The sequence below is a fragment of the Ambystoma mexicanum genome, chromosome 13 (assembly GCF_040938575.1).
Source record: "Ambystoma mexicanum isolate Mex_15411 chromosome 13, UKY_AmexF1_1, whole genome shotgun sequence".
NCBI lineage: Eukaryota > Metazoa > Chordata > Amphibia > Caudata > Ambystomatidae > Ambystoma > Ambystoma mexicanum.
The window spans coordinates 838,241,458-838,258,458 of NC_090938.1; the positions used below are offsets into that span (position 1 = coordinate 838,241,458).

At 52.0% G+C, this 17,001-nt stretch overlaps 1 protein-coding gene across 4 annotated transcripts in view; it reads left to right on the forward strand.

Annotated features, from left to right (window-relative positions):
• The window catches only part of ABCF1 (ATP binding cassette subfamily F member 1), a 1,170,658-nt gene that overhangs the window by 360,707 nt on the left and 792,950 nt on the right, over window positions 1-17,001 (forward strand). For 2 of the 4 annotated variants that reach the window (XM_069635348.1, XM_069635349.1), the window contains exon 11: window positions 15,104-15,193. The exons of the other annotated variants lie outside the window; for them this stretch is intronic. In XM_069635348.1, the coding sequence (XP_069491449.1) occupies window positions 15,104-15,193 (90 nt within the window). The remainder of the gene's footprint in view (window positions 1-15,103; window positions 15,194-17,001) is intronic. 4 annotated transcript variants of the gene reach the window in all.

Consider the following 17,001-nt stretch of genomic DNA (forward strand, 5'->3'; position numbering starts at 1 on the left):
ACTTTGTGTTTTGATCTGTCCCTCAAAGAAGTCATACATGCCTGTTAGGGAGAATTCTCAGAAATGTGCCAATGCCTCTCTACCTTAGAGGCCCCCAGCAACTTTGTTGGATTTCAGGACTTTTCATTTTTAACCTGGAGAGAGTGAGACCCCTTTTTCCCCACTCATGTATTTTAATGTGATTTGAGCTCTGTGCTTCTTTTTGGTTTCATGGAGTCTGACAAACTCCTTAGGATCAACTTTACATTGTGTCACCTTCAGTGCAGTGACACAGGGAATTCTTTTAGTTTTCCCAAAGGTTTAAATACCTTTCTCTTGGATTACTACGGTTTTCAAGAGCAGTGAAGTGAAAGTGACTTTACTTACATTTGTACCTTTTCTAGACCCAGCACACACTATCTTACAGTAGGGTGCTGGAGGGGTTACTTAGTATCCCCTTTGTTTAGCTTCCCATGTAACAGCTTTGTTACCCTTTCGCAGCTAATGGCTGGTGGCAGTGGTTCCCTTTTTACTACCATTGTGTTTTTACTGTAGGCTGCAATTGTAGCAATGGTAAAGCACCCATGGGTGCACATTTTTTCAAAGTGGCCCGGTCTTCTTTTTTCACCATTTCTTTATGGAATGGTGGTCCTTGAGATTTACTCTACGCGCCAAACCAGGTTTGGTCCCATTGTTCATTTTGCCTTTGGCGGGATTCACCAGTGAAGCGCGCATCTGGCGCCACAGTGTCTGGCAGGCGCAGGAAGTGAGGGAGGGGCCTGAAACTCCCTGTGCTCTGTCTCTTATGGGACAGAAATGCACTCTGTAATGATTGGCTGGCTGACTGTCCGGCAGGGACAGCCACCCTGCTGGGTGACTGACAGCTAGGCTGGAATGAATGGGCAAAACTGCATAAAAGGCGAGGCTTTTTGGCTTGGAAAAAGCCAAATCAGAGTCGATCACTGGATGAAGGAATCCTGAAGAAGAGCTTGGCAGAGACGCCTGCTGCAACTCCTGGACCGTTGGTTTGCCAGGTGAAGCCCTGCTGCTGTGCTGAAACTCAGAATTCAAAGAGATTGTGTCCTCCGACGTATTCCATATCTATGACCGGTAATGTCCACAGCTGTGCTGCTTTGGAACATTTTCGGCAGAGGGCGTCCTGCGTTGACGGCGTGGATCCGATGTCCCTCGATGGCCTCCGTTGAGGGTCGACGTCACCGGATGTTATATATAGAACGCACAACGCCCGTAGCATCAGTTCAGTTTTTTCCGCAAACGTGTTTGCTTCGTAATCTCGGCACGCTCGATTCTTCTTGTCAAACGATGTCTTCATCTTCCTCTACTACCCCGAGGTCTGGCTTTAAAAAATGTCGGGACTGCGGTTTTAAAATGTCCATCACACTGCACTGCACCACAAGCCCAATCCAGTGGTTGAGAAACAGAATGTTTCATCACTACACACTGTCCACAAATGCACAGCAGGAAGCACAATGCCCCCACCACACTACTACAACTAAACCGCCCCAAGGATGTTCACCCCACGGAAACCAAAGAACCAACGGAAGACAGTCGGGACACCAGGAAATGAACAACTGAATACAAAGGCTCACCAAGACTGATGCACTAGGACGACACATCAACACCACTCCGACCCCAAACCATTCAAAGCCTCAACTGACCAGTGTCACACTAGATAACCTGAGAATAGATATTACCTACCCAGTGACACACCAGAAGATAAGGTTCAGACGCACCTACCAATGCAAACAATACTCATTGACACAGCAGGATCAGTGCAACACCACCAAAGCGAGTCTGCCCAAGAGGAATCGGCAACAACCCAGCTCAGAGGTATACAACTCTAACAGAACCATAAGTACCTGAATCAGGATACTGACCCCACTAACTCAACCCTCAATCCTCTGCATACTTAACCCAGACAAAGCCACACAACCATCTCTCTCCCAGCAATCCGCATACACTTTACCACATTGCATCAACAACACATAAACATCACCCACAGCACTCGAGTCCTCGCCCGATCCGATACTAGCACCAAAGCCTAGCACTCTGCGTATACCGAGCTGAAGCTGCCAACAGCACAACACTTCTCCCACTCCCGACTAACCCTCACCCTCCTTCCTGTTTACAAATCTGCCAGAGCGCCTCATGACCTATTCCGTTTGTGACAGTACGCTATACAAGTACCTTTAACATAACATTACATAACATCATGGACCCGCACGACATCTGCCTCTGGTGCCTCGGCGAAAGCCATACCACCGACGACTGTGAGGACTGTCCGCCCTCAAAGTCCTCTGGAGAATTTCATATGCGATTGCGTGCAGATAGCCTTGCGGAAGCGGAAGCTGCAATCGCATAGGAAATTCTCCAGAGGGGCAGGTTGGGAGGGTGATGTGGAATATGTCGCAGGAACATCCCATCGAAAGAACGTTACCAGATTTGGTAAGTAACTTGTTCTTCGCCTTGACCTCTTGAGTTGGTGGGACCAATCGACTCCAAAGTAAGCCTCCTGGACATCCTCTCTGAGCTGGTTGAATTTCGACTGCAGTTGAGCTGGAATGGGAATAGCCAGGGAGGGGAACACCAGTTTGTGTGCGTTGCTTTTAAGTTGGCCAAGGGATCCAGGAAGATCCTTCAGACTCACAGGAAGCAGGATTGACGGGCCTGAGCCACCTCAAGAGTGCTGAACCCCAGGTGCAAGGAAAGCCCAGCTCAACAGCCAAGAGCCTGCAGTGGTGCTATTTGCTCAGACGCGAGGAGCTGAAACCACTAAGTGCCACTGAATAGAAATGGGTCCTTTTCCATCGCTGATCGTCCCGTTGCAGTGCAGGAGTCCTCCGGACGTCCTCACTCTTGTCCCTACGACTGAAGCCCAGGAACACGGGATCTGTAGATCTGCACAGGAACAGAAGCCAGCCAAAGCCCTTTTTCTTCTAACCAAAGGTACTGTACATTCTAAGAGAACTTACCTCTTGTCGTGTGACCTCGCTTGTCCTCTGCTGAGACTTGCCTTTGTTGCTCTGTAGAGTTAACAGCTTCTTTACCGCACAAGCCTAAACCGTTTCTGGCCCTACTTTGATTTCTTTTCTACAAAGACTTCTAAAACATTGTGCAAGACTTGTTAACCTTCCTCTGAGAAGTGCTTCAGCTCCCCTAGACTTTTGCCCAATTGACTTTGGGCTGGGCTGGCTCTCTGATTGACTCTTCTTCAGGAAGGGGTTAGCAAACTTTGCATTGGGGTTTTTTAGTACTTGCTGCTTTCAGAATAATTGTGAGATCTATTGTTTTGTCCTAATAACCTCTCTCCTTGACAAACTCTGATTCTAAATGTAAACGGTGGTAGATTAATGCACACGCTATCTTCCTATAGAGTTCTGGAGGGGTACCCTAGTATCCCCTCTGTCTAAAAACTCATGTAGCAGTCAAATGCGCCCCTTTCCTATCGAAATGGCTGTGGCTTTACAAAGAACTACCATGATTTTTCCTGACCGTGAACACCGGTGGCTCAAAATCGCGGGAGCCATGTTTTTCAAGATGGTGCCTAAAGCCCCTCGGTTGAAATAGGTCCCGGTCTTCTTTTATTGCCATTTCTTTTTGGAAAAGGCCTTCTAGAGTTTGTCTCTGCGCGCCAAACCAGGTTTGATCCCTTTGTTCCTACTCTTTTGGCGGGCTTCAGGACTGAAAACCGCCTCTGGTATCTGTGTGTCTGGGGTGGCCAGGAAGTGAGGGAGGTGCCCGAAACTCCCTGTGCTTAGTCTCATAGGAGACCCAAATGCACCGTGGCGTGATTGGCTGACTGTCCGACAAGGACAGCCACCCTGCTGGGTGAGTGGCAGCTATGCTGGAATGAAAGGGAGAAAACGGTTTAAAAGGCGAGTCTCTTAGCTTGGAAGGCAGAGTCGACCACTGGAACGAAAGAACCGAAGACAAGCTGGAAGAGGACGGCTGTTGCAACTACTGGACCGTTGGTTTGCCTGGTGAAGCCCTGCTGCAGGTCCGAATCGCCAAGTTCATCTCGACAGAGAAGCCCCTTCAAGGACGACTTCTTCCTTTTTGAGTTGGTGGGATCAATCAACTCGTAAGCCACCTGGATACCATTCTCAGAGCTGGTTAGGATAAACCAAGGGGAAGGAGACCAGCTTGTGTTCTTGAAGAAACAGCAACCGGAATCGAAGAATTGCCAATTTGTCATCTATGTGACCATTCTCCCTGCAGTGCAGGTGTCTACCGACGTCCTCCCTCTTGTCCCCATGACTGAGGCTCAGGAACAGTGATATCTGCAGGAACAGAAGTATTCAGCTGCATCTTTTTCTTCCAAATAAGGTTCTGTGAAAACCTGATCGAGAGAACTTACCTCTCACTGTGAAAGTGTGTACAACTTTGGCAACTTGCAGGCCTAGTCGGCTTGTGACCAGACATACAAACCTTTCTTCCGTGAACTACTTCTTTGAACCGTGGCAAAGACTTTTCCGTTATAGATACCAGAACCGTTTTTACCTATACAAAACATTAGTCCATTGACTTTGGACTACCTATTGCATTGAACCAACTCCTCTGAACTCATGAACTCAAACTATTTGCACTGTTAAATTTTCGGTTAAATAGAGCCTCAAGCTCCACCGTTTCTACTTCCGATCAACGGGGATCCGTTTCGGAGTTTCTACGCCCCTCAAGGGTGAAGATTTCGTCAAGTTATGCTTTTGGAGGATTCCAGAAGTTCCGAGGCCTACCCCGGACATGGCCCAGGAGAAAGGGAGCTTGACGCCCGGGAAGCTATTTAGGACCTGCCCTGGATGCCAGCTTCAGAAAGTTTTCAAGGAGGACGAGCATTCGTTATGCCTCTACTGTCTCCATGAGGACAAGACGCACAAGGAATGCGCATTTTGTGGGAACATGTCGGAGCGGACCATGAAGGATCGCCACCTCCGTCTCGCCAACTGGCTGGAAGGTAAGAGCCCGCCAGGCGAGAAGAAGTCCGAGCGGTCTTCTAAGTCCTGTGAGGGTGCTCCGGCGACGGGGGCCCGACAAAAGGCTAAGCACCACGAGTCCGCGGGCACCGGGAGCGCCAAACAGTCGGGCTCCTTGGCTGCCAGGCAGGGCGCACCCTCCCCGGCGCCATCGACCACGAGCCAACGCTCTGGCTCGGGTAAGAGGAAGTCCGAGAACCCGGCGAAGCTTCTGGAGCGGCCCCGGTCGATCTCGAAGATTCCGGCAGAGGGGGAGCGAGGCTCGGACCCTCCCCCCAAGGTGAAGGCCCCAGGCGTACAGAAGGTGACGTTGCCCTTAATTCACCCTGCTAAGACCTCAATTGAGGATGTCGCCGCGGCCCTGGCTCAGCCTGTGGAGGCTACGCCAGTGGAGGCGCCCTCAGGTACCAGAGTCTCCCTGCCACCACGGAGGGAGTAGTCTTTCAGGCCCTTCGAGAAGACCCCCATGAAGTCCTTGTTGGAAAGGGGGAGGGGGAGGGGGTGGTGGCCGTGGTGGATACGGACACGACCTCTGAAGAGGAGCTCATCCAAGTCGTGGAGGAGGCCCAGCCCATCGGGAGGGATCCCGACGAGGGCGACGATGACGCAGACCAGGCTCCTCAAGAGCCCTCGCTCCCGTCATTTCCGGCGCCTCAGGACACCTCGGCGGCCATTTTGTCAGCCATCCAGTCCTTCTGCTCGGAGATAAGGACTAGGTTGCCTCTTCCCCCGACGGGGGTGCCTGAGCCAGACCCGACGGAGGAACCGGAGCCAGGACCTTCGGGGAGCCCACTGCTGAAGAGGACGACGCATCCTAGGCCTCTCCCGCCTCTGCGGCCTTCTCTGCCTTCCCACCAGTCCACTACCCACGGGGATGATACAGGCATGGACACGACTACGACAGGTACGGATGGGGTTCCTTTACCAGCGGCACGAGGCTAAAAGGAAGACGGTCCTCGCCGTACCGCTTCTTGATGACATCTGGGATGAGGGGGCGCCCTCCTCAAGAACCCTGCCACGGCTCCTGCGAAGAGGGACCGGTACGAGAAGAAGTACTGGGTCGCTGACGCTGCCCCCTTGTGCCTTAGGGCGCAACCTACCCCGGACTCGGTCGTTTCGGTGGCGGCCAAGAAGAAAGTGGGAGGGGAGGGGGGCATCGGCCTCGACTTCAACCTCCCCTCCGGACCGCGAGGGTAGGAAGCTGGATGCGATGGGACGACGGGGTCATCTCATCTGCAGCGACGACCATCAAGGAGGCCAACGCCCTGGCCATCGTAGCCCGCTACGACGGAGTTGTGGTTCAAGATCGCCCCTCTGTTGGACTTCCTTCCGGATGCCAAGAGGGCTGAGGCCCTGGAAATCTTGCAGGAAGGTGAGATTGCCTCGGACCACGCCATTACGGTGGCTATGGACATCGCCGACACCGGTTTCCGTCAGTTGGGCAACAGCGTTTGTCTGAGACGACGAGGATGGCTCAAGGCGACGGATTTCCGCCAGGACGTTCAGACCAAGGTTTTGGACATGCCCTTCGATGGGAACAACCTTTTTGGCAAGGCGGTTGATGAATCCCTTCAGGCGATCAAGACGGACACGGAGACGGCCCATGCACTGGGTGTGCTCCAACAGCGACGGCCGTCCTTTCGGAGCTCCCGGAGGCAGACAGGGTGCCTCCAAGGGAGCCGGCAGCAGCTTCTCTACTTACCGTCAAGCGGCAAGGTCTTCGTCGCAGGAGGCCTACAGGGGACGCGGCAAGTCAGGTGGATCCCGCCGTCGTCGCCAAGGTGGTCAAGGAGGCAAAGCGGCCTCCAAGCAAGATTGAACTGTCCGTCGGGTCGGGCCCCCGCCGAAGCACCCCGGTGGGAGGCCGGCTGACGAAGTTCGTCGGTGTGTGGGGGTCCATCTCCACCGACCGTTCGGTGCTGGACGCCCTGGCCCTGGGCCACGCCCTCGAGTTCCAGAAGAGGTGCCCCCGCATTCCTCCCGTGGCCAGGAAGGAAAATAACGTCCCTCAACTGCTGTTGGAAGTAAGGGCGATTCTCAGGAAAGGTGCCATCGAGCTCGTCCCGAAGAGGCTTCGGGGCTCCGGAGTTTACTCAAGATACTTCCTCGTGAGGAAGAAGACAGGAGGATGGCATCCCATCCTGGACCTGCGACGACTAAACAAATACATCAAGGCACAGAAGTTCCGGATGGTCACCCTCCAGCACATGCTGGGACAGCTGGAGGAGGGTGATTTCCTGTCATCGTTGAACTTGGAGGATGCTTACTTCCACATCCCTATTCTAAAGAGGCACCGAAAGATCCTCGGGTTCGTGGTCAAAGGGCGGCACTACCAGTTCAAGGCCCTCCCGTTCAGATTAAAATCGGCGCCCAGGGTGTTCACCAAGTGCCTAGCACCGGTGGCGGCGCGGCTGCGCCTGCAGGGGATCAACGTCTACCCCTACCTGAACGACTGGCTCATACGGGCAAGGACAAGGGAGCTCGCCGTGGAACACACTGCGAAGTCCGACCAGCGGCTCACGGACCTGGGGTTCTCCAACTTTCCAAAAACCAACCTGGTCCCGTCGCAAGTCGCCCTGTTTCTGGGAGCACAGCTCGACACAGTGGCGCGGCGGGCCTCACCGTCGGAGGAAAGGATAAGGACCATCCTAGGAAAGGTGCAACGTCTACTGGCCACGGATGTGGCCAGAGTGAGGTCTATCAAGTCCCTCCTCGGAATGATGTCCTCCTGCATTTATCTGGTGCCCCACTGCAGACTTCGGATGCGGCCCTTGCAAGAATTCCTCAACGCCCGCTGGATCCAGACGACGGGCAGCTTCGAGGACAGGATCCCGCTCGACGAAGCGTTCCGTCAGGCGATACGATGGTGGGTTGTCCGCGCTCATCTGACAGCGGGAACAGGCTTCCTAGCCCCTGCCCACCAGATGACGGTGACGACGTATGCCTCCCTGGAAGGCTGGGGAGCGCACACCGGGGGTCTCCCACGAGAGGCCTTTGGTGCTCGGAGGAGAAGACTCTCCACATCAACATCTTGGAGCTCCGCGCAGTGTTCTGGGCCCTCAGGTCCTTCCTTCCGTCCCTCAAGGGCAAGGTGGTGAGGATCTTCACCGACAACACCACCACAATGTTTTACATTCGGAAGCAGGGCGGAACCAGATCCCCTGCCCTGTCCAAGGAAGCCCAGGATCTGTGGCATTGGGCCGTCGCCCAAGGGATGTTTCTGGTTCCCCTTTTATCTGGCAGGGATAAAAAACACCATCGCCGACTCACTCAGCAGGGAGCTGCGCTCGTGCCACGAGTGGGAACTGCACCAGGATCAAGTGGACCGACTCTTCCGACGATGGGGCGAACCGCAGATCGATCTCTTCGCGACGGCGGCGAACTCCAAGTGCCGGAGGTTCGCCAGCAGGTTTCCCCAACCGAGGAGCATGGGCGATGCTTTCTGGTTCCCCTGGGACAGCCTGTTCCTTTATGCATTCCCGCCGTTGCTACTCCGGCTCGTCAACCAGCTCAAGAGGTACCGGTGCAGGATGATCCTCGTTGCACCGGCGTGGCCGAGGCAGATCTGGTTCCCGGACCTTCTGGGCTTGTCAGCGCCCACACCAGTCAAGCTGCCGACGCACGCGGATCTTCTCTCCAGAGAAGGAGGCGCCATTCTTCATCACGAACCAGAGTTGCTGAACTTGCAGGCCTGGCTCCTGCAGCACTAGAGTTTTGAGGATACGACATCCCGGCCGACTGCAGAGAGGTTCTTGCAAAGGCCAGGGCATCCTCAACTCTCAAGTGCTACGGACACAAATGGAAGAGGTTCTCTGTCTGGTGCTGTGCACAGAAGATTAACCCTCTGCGGATTACGGCCCCTCAAGTATTGCTGTACCTACTGTCTTTGGCGAAGGCTGGCATATCTCACGCTTCCATCAAGGTACATCTGGCTGCCGTCTCGCGTTACACCAGAACTACAGGACGGGCGTCCTTGTGGTCTCATCGTCTGGTGAAGGAATTTATGAAAGGATTGTTCCGATCATTCCCGCCGGTGAAGGCCCCTGCCCCGGCGTGGGAGCTCAACGTGGTGCTAACTAGGCTCATGGGGGGGGGGGCGCCCCATTTGAGCCTATGCATTCAGTGCCGTTGAAGTTTCTGTCGTGGAACACAGCATTCCTCGTGGCCATCACCTCTGCACGACGAGTGGGAGAGATTCAGGCCCTGTCTTGCAAGCCTCCATACTTGACTTTTCACGACACAAGGGTGGTGCTGAGGACGCACCCCTCTTTCATGCCCAAGGTGCCGTCGGACTTCCACCTCAACGAGCCCTTGGTATTGCCAGTTTTCTTTCCGTCGCCTTCGTCGCTGGCTGAGAGGACTCTGCACTCGCTGGATGTGGCTAGAGCGCTGAAGTTCTACGTGGACCGCACGAACAGTTTTTGGAAGACTTCACAGCTGTTTGTGAAATTTGGACCCGTGAATCAAGGGAAGGCTCTCTCGAAGACTTCAATTTCCAGATGGCTCTCCGGCTGCATCATGCACTGTCACCGGTTGGCAAACCGACCGTTGCCAGGCCGTCCGAGGGCCCATTCGACCAGAGCGATCGCCGCTACTACGGCGTTTCTGTCTGGTGTGCCCCTGCTGGACATCTGCAGGGCTGCTACGTGGAGGTCGACGCACACCTTCACGAGATTCTACTGCACGACCGGGATTCCAGGGAGGAGTCCAGAGTCGGCCAGGCAGTGCTGCGCAACCTGTTCGCCTAAGGTGAGCCTGGTGAGGAGGTAAGAGTTGCTTAATGTTGAGTTGTTGTATTGCTTGATATTGAGCCTTGTGCCACCTCCCGTGGTTGTGCATGTGTATACTGCTATGTATTCTTATATTCATGAGCATGTGAATCCATGCCAGACCCCACGCTGGAGAAGGAACAAGTTACTTACCTGTAACTGTTGTTCTCCAGCATGGGTCTGGCATGGATTCACATGCGAACCCTCCCGCCTACCCCTCTGCGGCTCTTCACTGGTCATACTGCCACTTCACTGCTACCAAATCTGAGGATGGCTGCCAGGGGCGGGGCTTAGGGAGAGGGCAGTCATTGGCTGGGGGCAGTATGACCCAGAGACCTGTGATTGGTTACTACTGAGAAAGACAGATCAGAAACAAAACTGATACTGATTTTTTTCTATAACGAGGATTCCCGGCCTGACGACGGGGAATATTAATGAGCATGTGAATCCACGCCAGACCCATGCTGGAGAACAGTTACAGGTAAGTAACTTGTTCCAACTGTTCACTCTAAGAGTTAGTTACCAACCAACTCTTTTACAAGGAAGTAACTTTTAAACACTTATTTTCTAGGCAAAAGGCCCAATCCCTTAAAAGTCTTTCCCTTATTCTTGGAGCTTGAGTATTCAGTGGCAGAAGGGGGGTCACTAGGATCTGGTGTCCAACAGTGTTAGAATAGGTTCTTAAGTAGCAAAAGTCAGAGTTCCTTAGGAAGGCTGGGCAAACAGGTGAGTGCTTTACTTCTAGAGTTGGAAGAGGGCTCAGGGGCTTCACAGAAGACAACCTAGCAGGATTCTAGTAGTGGGACTGGGTGCACTGGATGAGAGGCCTCCCCATCACAGAAAACGCCCCAAGCTATTCAGGAATCCCAAGAGACTTAAGATAAGTGTTAGGGAGAATTCTCTCTTTAGGCTGAATTTCCTAACCTAGTGAGTCCCCCAGCAGCTTTGCTGGATTTCTGGAGTTTGTTTTTTCCTCCTGCGAAGAGTGAGACTCTTTTTCTCCCACTCTTGGACATGATTTATGGTATTCCTTTGACTGGTAATGTGTTTTATGGGCTATGGGGTTCTTTACTCCATAGGGTCTCATGTGTTTTTCCTATGTGTTTTTCCTATGTGTGTTACACAGCACCCTCCGTGCAGTAACACAGGGGTGTCATAGTGACACCACACCATAGACTCCATACCCTGGGACTGACTACTGTCTCCCAGGGCATGTAAAGTCACCATTGGCTTTACTAGTCCCAAATTATTAACAGAAACCAGTACAAACCATCATATTGTGGACGTACTGGTCCGGGCAATTCGATTGCCCCGGGTCTGTTAGTCAAGGGGGCACGTCTCCGTCCCCCCTGATCGAGTTTTGGCTGGTGGCAGTGGAAACTACTTTTTATATTCGACCGCAAATATTTCCTTATGGGATTTTCCCATTGTTCGAGGCTACCAACTTTTAATTCTCATAACCTCGAACATACCGCCAGTTCATTTAATTAATATTAATTCTCCGGTTGGTATTTTTTGCCAAGACTCGATTCTAAAATGGCGTTTGTGTTCTCTTCTGTGACTCCAACCCAAGTCGAGCCCTTTGTTCCACTTTTTGGCGGGCTACGCAGAAGCCTCCAAAAGTGGTGCCACTCTGTCTGGGTACCACAGGGGGTGTGGGAGGGGGTTTAGGCACCCTGGACTGAGTTACCTTGGTAACTGAAGTCGCACTCTTGTGTGATTGGCCCAAGTGCGGCTCACCACTTAGCATGTTTGAGTGACAGCTAGGCTGAGTGAATGGGGATTTCCTGCATAAAAGCAGGGCCTTGGGGACTGGAACTTCAGAAGTCGCCACAGGACCTGAGAATCCGACGAGGGAGAAGCTGAGCCGACCTACCACGACGACACCACCGGTGGAGCCCTGCAGAACCAACTCGCCACTTCCCGACGACAGGGAAGATCTCCCGGCTGGAGAGGCTTCTTCCCCTGACTGGTGGGCACAACCAGTTTACCTTTCTTTCTTCGCACCCCAGCCCGGTTTGTGGTCGAACTGCCCGTGCCAAGCACCCCGGCAGCCGGATAGCCACTCACTACTGAACCGCGAATCAACGGACCGCTCCTTGTACCTGAGAAACTCCGCGGCTGGCTTCTTCCCTGGCAGTGCAACAGACTCCTGTCTTCCTCCACGACGAGATCCTCTCTTCCCCCGGACGAAGCACCGACTTGCATCCGCTGCCAGGAAGAACTGCCCCCGCTGGAGCGTTCTCACCACTTTAAGGTACCGTGTCCGCCAGGCCTCCCTTTCTAAAGATTGCAACAAGGTAATAACTCCTTAACCTTCTGGACTGGGCTGGCCGCCTTGACCCTCTAACTGATCCCTTTCTTTGATCCAACTCCTTTTTGAACCATTACAAGACTTTTGTGCACTGCAACCGTGTGACCTTGGACGCATTTTGTTTCGATCCTCTTAAAGCGGATACGGCCTACTGACTCTGAATTCACGGTTTTACTTTGCCTTCCCCTCTTCTTCTGTTCTGGTAAAAGTGTTGATCTGTTTCAAGTTGTTCTCTGCTTTTCTCTCCCTTTTTAAAAACGAATTATTAGAGTGCCATCTACGTTAAGCGCTCACCGCTGTCTGAAAATAAGTGGGGCTTTATTAAGACTTGTCTAAAATTCTTTTAAGGGAGTGTATATTTTTTAGTGACCATGTTTTTGAATTGCTTACTATTGGTGCCTGTGTGTTTTTCTAGATGTGGTTTTAAATAAATAATTATATCTCTTTTACACCAATCCCTGGCCAGTGTTTACTTGTTCTATTGTGTGCTTTTGACCTATTGTGAATACTCTGTATACTGCATAACTCTTCTTGAGGGAAGTCTGACTGCTCAGCCACAGCTACCAAGTGAATCTGTGTGGTACAGACTGCTACCAAGTGGGTTTACTGCCAAACACCTGTAGTACTAAATCTTTTGCAGTGGTCCCAGAGGGAACTGCACAGGTTTCTGCCTAACAATAAGTACATACCCAAGCCAGCACAGTACCTCAGCATTGACGATTTTGCAGCAGGAGAACTAAAGGATCTGCAGCCAAATGCCAAATACCCGGTCAGTGGATTCCTTCTCGTGACTGAAAACAAGACCTCGGGAGGAACTTGTCAACAGGGATCGATGGAGAAGGCTCTAGGCAAGGTTTTCCTCATGCTGAATGCGGTTCTGCAGATTTGGCACCTTTTCAAGGAGCACAGAAGAAGACAGAATAGCGCGATTGAATTCTCATTGTTACTAAGGTCCAGCACTCTGGTGAGGGGACTTGTCGAACTAGATTTGTGTCTCTGGAGATCCAGCAAGATGCCCGCAAGTTTCAGCGAGATTTGCAATTGGGAAGACTGTGCATCACACAATGGCTCGAGGTCCCAGGGTATTGGGGTATTGCAGCCGCGCAACGTTGCAGCACGAAGTGGGATGGCTCAAAATAGAGGTCTTCTTGAGTCTAGTGGGTCTCACTAGGCTCTGGGTAAGGGTTGTCGTTTTCAGAGTCCCCAGGTCGATTGGAAGGAAGGGCTACAGCAGGCTCGGGTTACACAGCAGGCTCTCCGGTCGCTGGAAATCGTCTCGGCCGCTTTTTTTTCATCATACTCTTCGGTTTCAGTTCCAGTGGTCGACTTCCCTTCAGCTTCCAGGTTCGCAGTATTTAACAGCAATTGCAATACAACTTCTGCATTCTCTCCCTGCATTTTACAAGAAGGGCGGACTGGTTGTACAATCAGGACAGCCAGCCCCCCACTGGGATTTGTCTCAATTCAGGCAAGGCGGAATAACAAGGAGAAAGGGCTGCAGAGATTTAGATTCCTACCTCGATTCCTGCCTTCACAGACAGACTGGAGCCTGGACAGGGGGAGTCCACGGGAATAAAGATAAAAATCACACAACAGAATTTCCTGCCCTGGATGTCAGGCGAAGGAACAAGACAGGACAAGAAACACTAAAATTTCAAAAAAAGAAGACCACAGGCATTTTGGTAAAATGAGCACCCTTAAGTTCCTTTACTGCAGCTCTGAACACAAGCTGCGGTAAAGGTGCACCAAATTAATGCAAGTTATCACTGCCCCCAGCCATTGCAGGTAAGGTTGTTGCCTGTAAAACATTTTTTACAGTTTAGTGTGAAAGGGGATGCATTGCATCACCCCAGCACTCTACATAAGGTGGGGGTGCTGGTTTCACCTAACAAAATGTAAAAGGGATCCAAAGGTCCTTTCTATCCTTGGCAACTGTAGTTCACTCAAGGTTAGCACAAGAAAGTTAAAAGGGGAGGCCCTTGGGGTGCCCAGCAACAACAGGCACTTATTGTTAAAAGTTGTTAAAGAGGATAACTTTAAAAAGACACTATGGAGAGTCTACAACTGACACCCATAAAAAAGAGTAAAATATTCTGATTGTGGCGAGAAAGGTACCCACTCACAGAGGTATTATGCAAAAATATCCCACCATTGAAGCAAAATGTTCTGGGGTTGACCCAGGTCTGGAAGATTTTTCATTTCTATAAAAGTCTTACCTATCAATAACTGATTAAGCTGGATTGTGTTGGTTTATCCTTTGTGGAGTCAGTGAGGGCCCCTGACCACGCGCACACTCCTGAGACTAAGCCCCGACTTCTCTCCATACTACCTTGTTTGGGTTTTGGCTGTACTCTGAGCTCCCTGGTCACTATGAAGGCTGGCCTTCTAAAATGTGTCCTGTCCACCAACTCTGTTTTTAGAAATCCATCTCAACAGCTGTGGCTGTGCGCTATTGGCGCTGTTGGCGGGTGGCGGTGCGCTATTGGCGGGTGGCGGGTGGCTGTGCGCTAGTGGCGGGTGGCTGTGCGCTGTTGGCGGGTGGCGGGTGGCGGGTGGCGGGTGGCGGTGCGCTGTTGGCGGGTGGCGGGTGGCTGTGCGCTGTTGGCGGGTGGCGGGTGGCTGTGCGCTGTTGGCGCGTGGCGGGTGGCTGTGCGCTGTTGGCGCGTGGCGGTGGCTGTGCGCTGTTGGCGCGTGGCTGTGCGCTATTGGCGGGTGGCTGTGCGCTATTGGCACGTGGCGGGTGGCTGTGCGCTATTGGCACGTGGCGGGTGGCTGTGCGCTATTGGCACGTGGCGGGTGGCTGTGCGCTATTGGCACGTGGCGGGTGGCGGTGCGCTATTGGCACGTGGCGGGTGGCGGTGCGCTATTGGCACGTGGCACGTGGCGGGTGGCGGTGCGCTATTGGCACGTGGCGGGTGGCGGTGCGCTATTGGCACGTGGCGGGTGGCTGTGCGCTATTGACACGTGGCGGGTGGCTGTGCGCTATTGGCACGTGGCAGTTGCTCTGTGCTCAGACCTGTATTTTATTTTTTTAATTTTATTGGTTACAGAAATCTGTGGATAAGCCAGTGGCAGCTCATGATTCAGAAGATGAGATTGAAGCCAAGAAGAGCAAAGGCCAAAAGAATAAAGCTGCTCCGGTAATGAGCACTGAAAAGCTGAGGCCTCTTGGGTATGAAGCATTGGCAAGCCCAGAGGCCACACAGGCAGGACCTTCAAGTGGGGTGCTTTTTGTGCAGTATGATGCAGATCCCAGAAGGTAGTCCAGAGAGTATTGCAAAACCAAATAAGAACAGGCATGCATTTCAAATGCGTGCAACACTAGTAGTCCATTGCAAGGAAAGCTACAGGAGAGGGATTCAGGGAGGGGCTACGTGGTTCCTCAGGGGTGCTACGTTGGCCTCTGTTGCTGGCAGTTCCACTGGTGATGCTTTGACAAAAGCAGGGCTTCAAAGAAGTGCTGCAGGCCGATTGCTGGGAGTGCTGTGAGAGCTGCCTGTACGGGCACTCCACTTATTGTTGGGAGTGGTGCGAGAGCTATATGTGTGATATGATACAAGTCATTTATAACACGCCTGTACAAAAGGGTTTCTAGGCGCAACAAGACAAGTGAGGGAAGACAGAGGGAGGACAAGACAAATGATCTTACTAGGGCTTGTGGTGCGAGAGCTGCCTGTAGAGGTACTCCGCTCATCGTTGGGAATGTTGCATGTAAAGGCACTTCACTTATTGCTGTGAGTGCTGTGTGGTGAATCGCGGTGCTGCGATCCACACAAGAGCCTTAACCAAGACTACCTGGCGGCGGTAATTAAGCTACCCTCTGGAGTGGGATGGCGGCAGCAGTGGCGCAGCTCCTGACGTGTGGAGGAATGGATGGGCATCCACTGCTTGCCGTGCCGGAACACTGGGAGCCGGGATGGCAGTGTGTTTCATTCTGGGGATGGAAGTCTATGATAAGACGGCAGAGAGACACAGCAGGACCCTAGAGGGAAGGCCATAGTCTTTTCCTTTGATTGCACCAGGAAAGGTACAGCTTGTTTGCAACTCCACAGAGCCTATGAGAGCACCCAGGTTCAAATCCCCATAGAGAAACCTGGGGAAATTTAAGAGGTACTTAAATTAATAAAATAACCTGAGCCCCAAGGATCGGACAAATACTATAAAGGAACACAGGACAAAACAAGCATTCAAAAGGCACAAAATTGAAGTAACAGAAACCTTACTGTACAACAGAAAGGGAGCCTAAACACAAGAGGACCAGAGCGGAAACACCCTGCCAGCCAGTCCTTTAAGCATGTCTTTCCACCAATAAGTAGCCAACAGGATGAGGAGGAGTCTGGCTCTAATAGAAGAGCCAGCTCATTCTGAACTTCAGTCGGGGAGCTGTATCCCGAAGTGTTAGGCAAGATTATATGCAGTACCCTTTGGGTGCACTACAACAACCCTAACCACCGGCAATATGAACCCAACCTTTGCTATAAGCTTGTACTACACAGGTTGGTAGCGTGTTGGGCAGCCAGGCTTATCTCAAGAGGGGTCAATGTGAGCTGGTGGGGAGTTGCACAGCGATTAACAGTGACTAGTATTCAAATAAACATTTACACACAAGGGTTCTTTAATAAACAATTATTAATTTATCAGTCAGTTAGAATAAGCCTTCTTCAGAAGGGAGCAATATAAAAGTAACACACAAATACACTTAAAAACTACACACTCTTAGTTTCTAAATCAGTAAAGAGCCTTTTGGGTTGACCCACAGTCACAACCTACACCCTCGGGTGACTTCAATAGCTACGGTGCGGGGGACATTAATATCTTACTGTTGCATTTAGAATACTCTTAGAACATGGTCAAAGGAAAAGGTTATTGGAACAAACAAGTGACCACCAATATTCTTTAGCAGGCAAATACTTTTGGATCCCCTAAGCAGAGTCATTCAGTATAACAG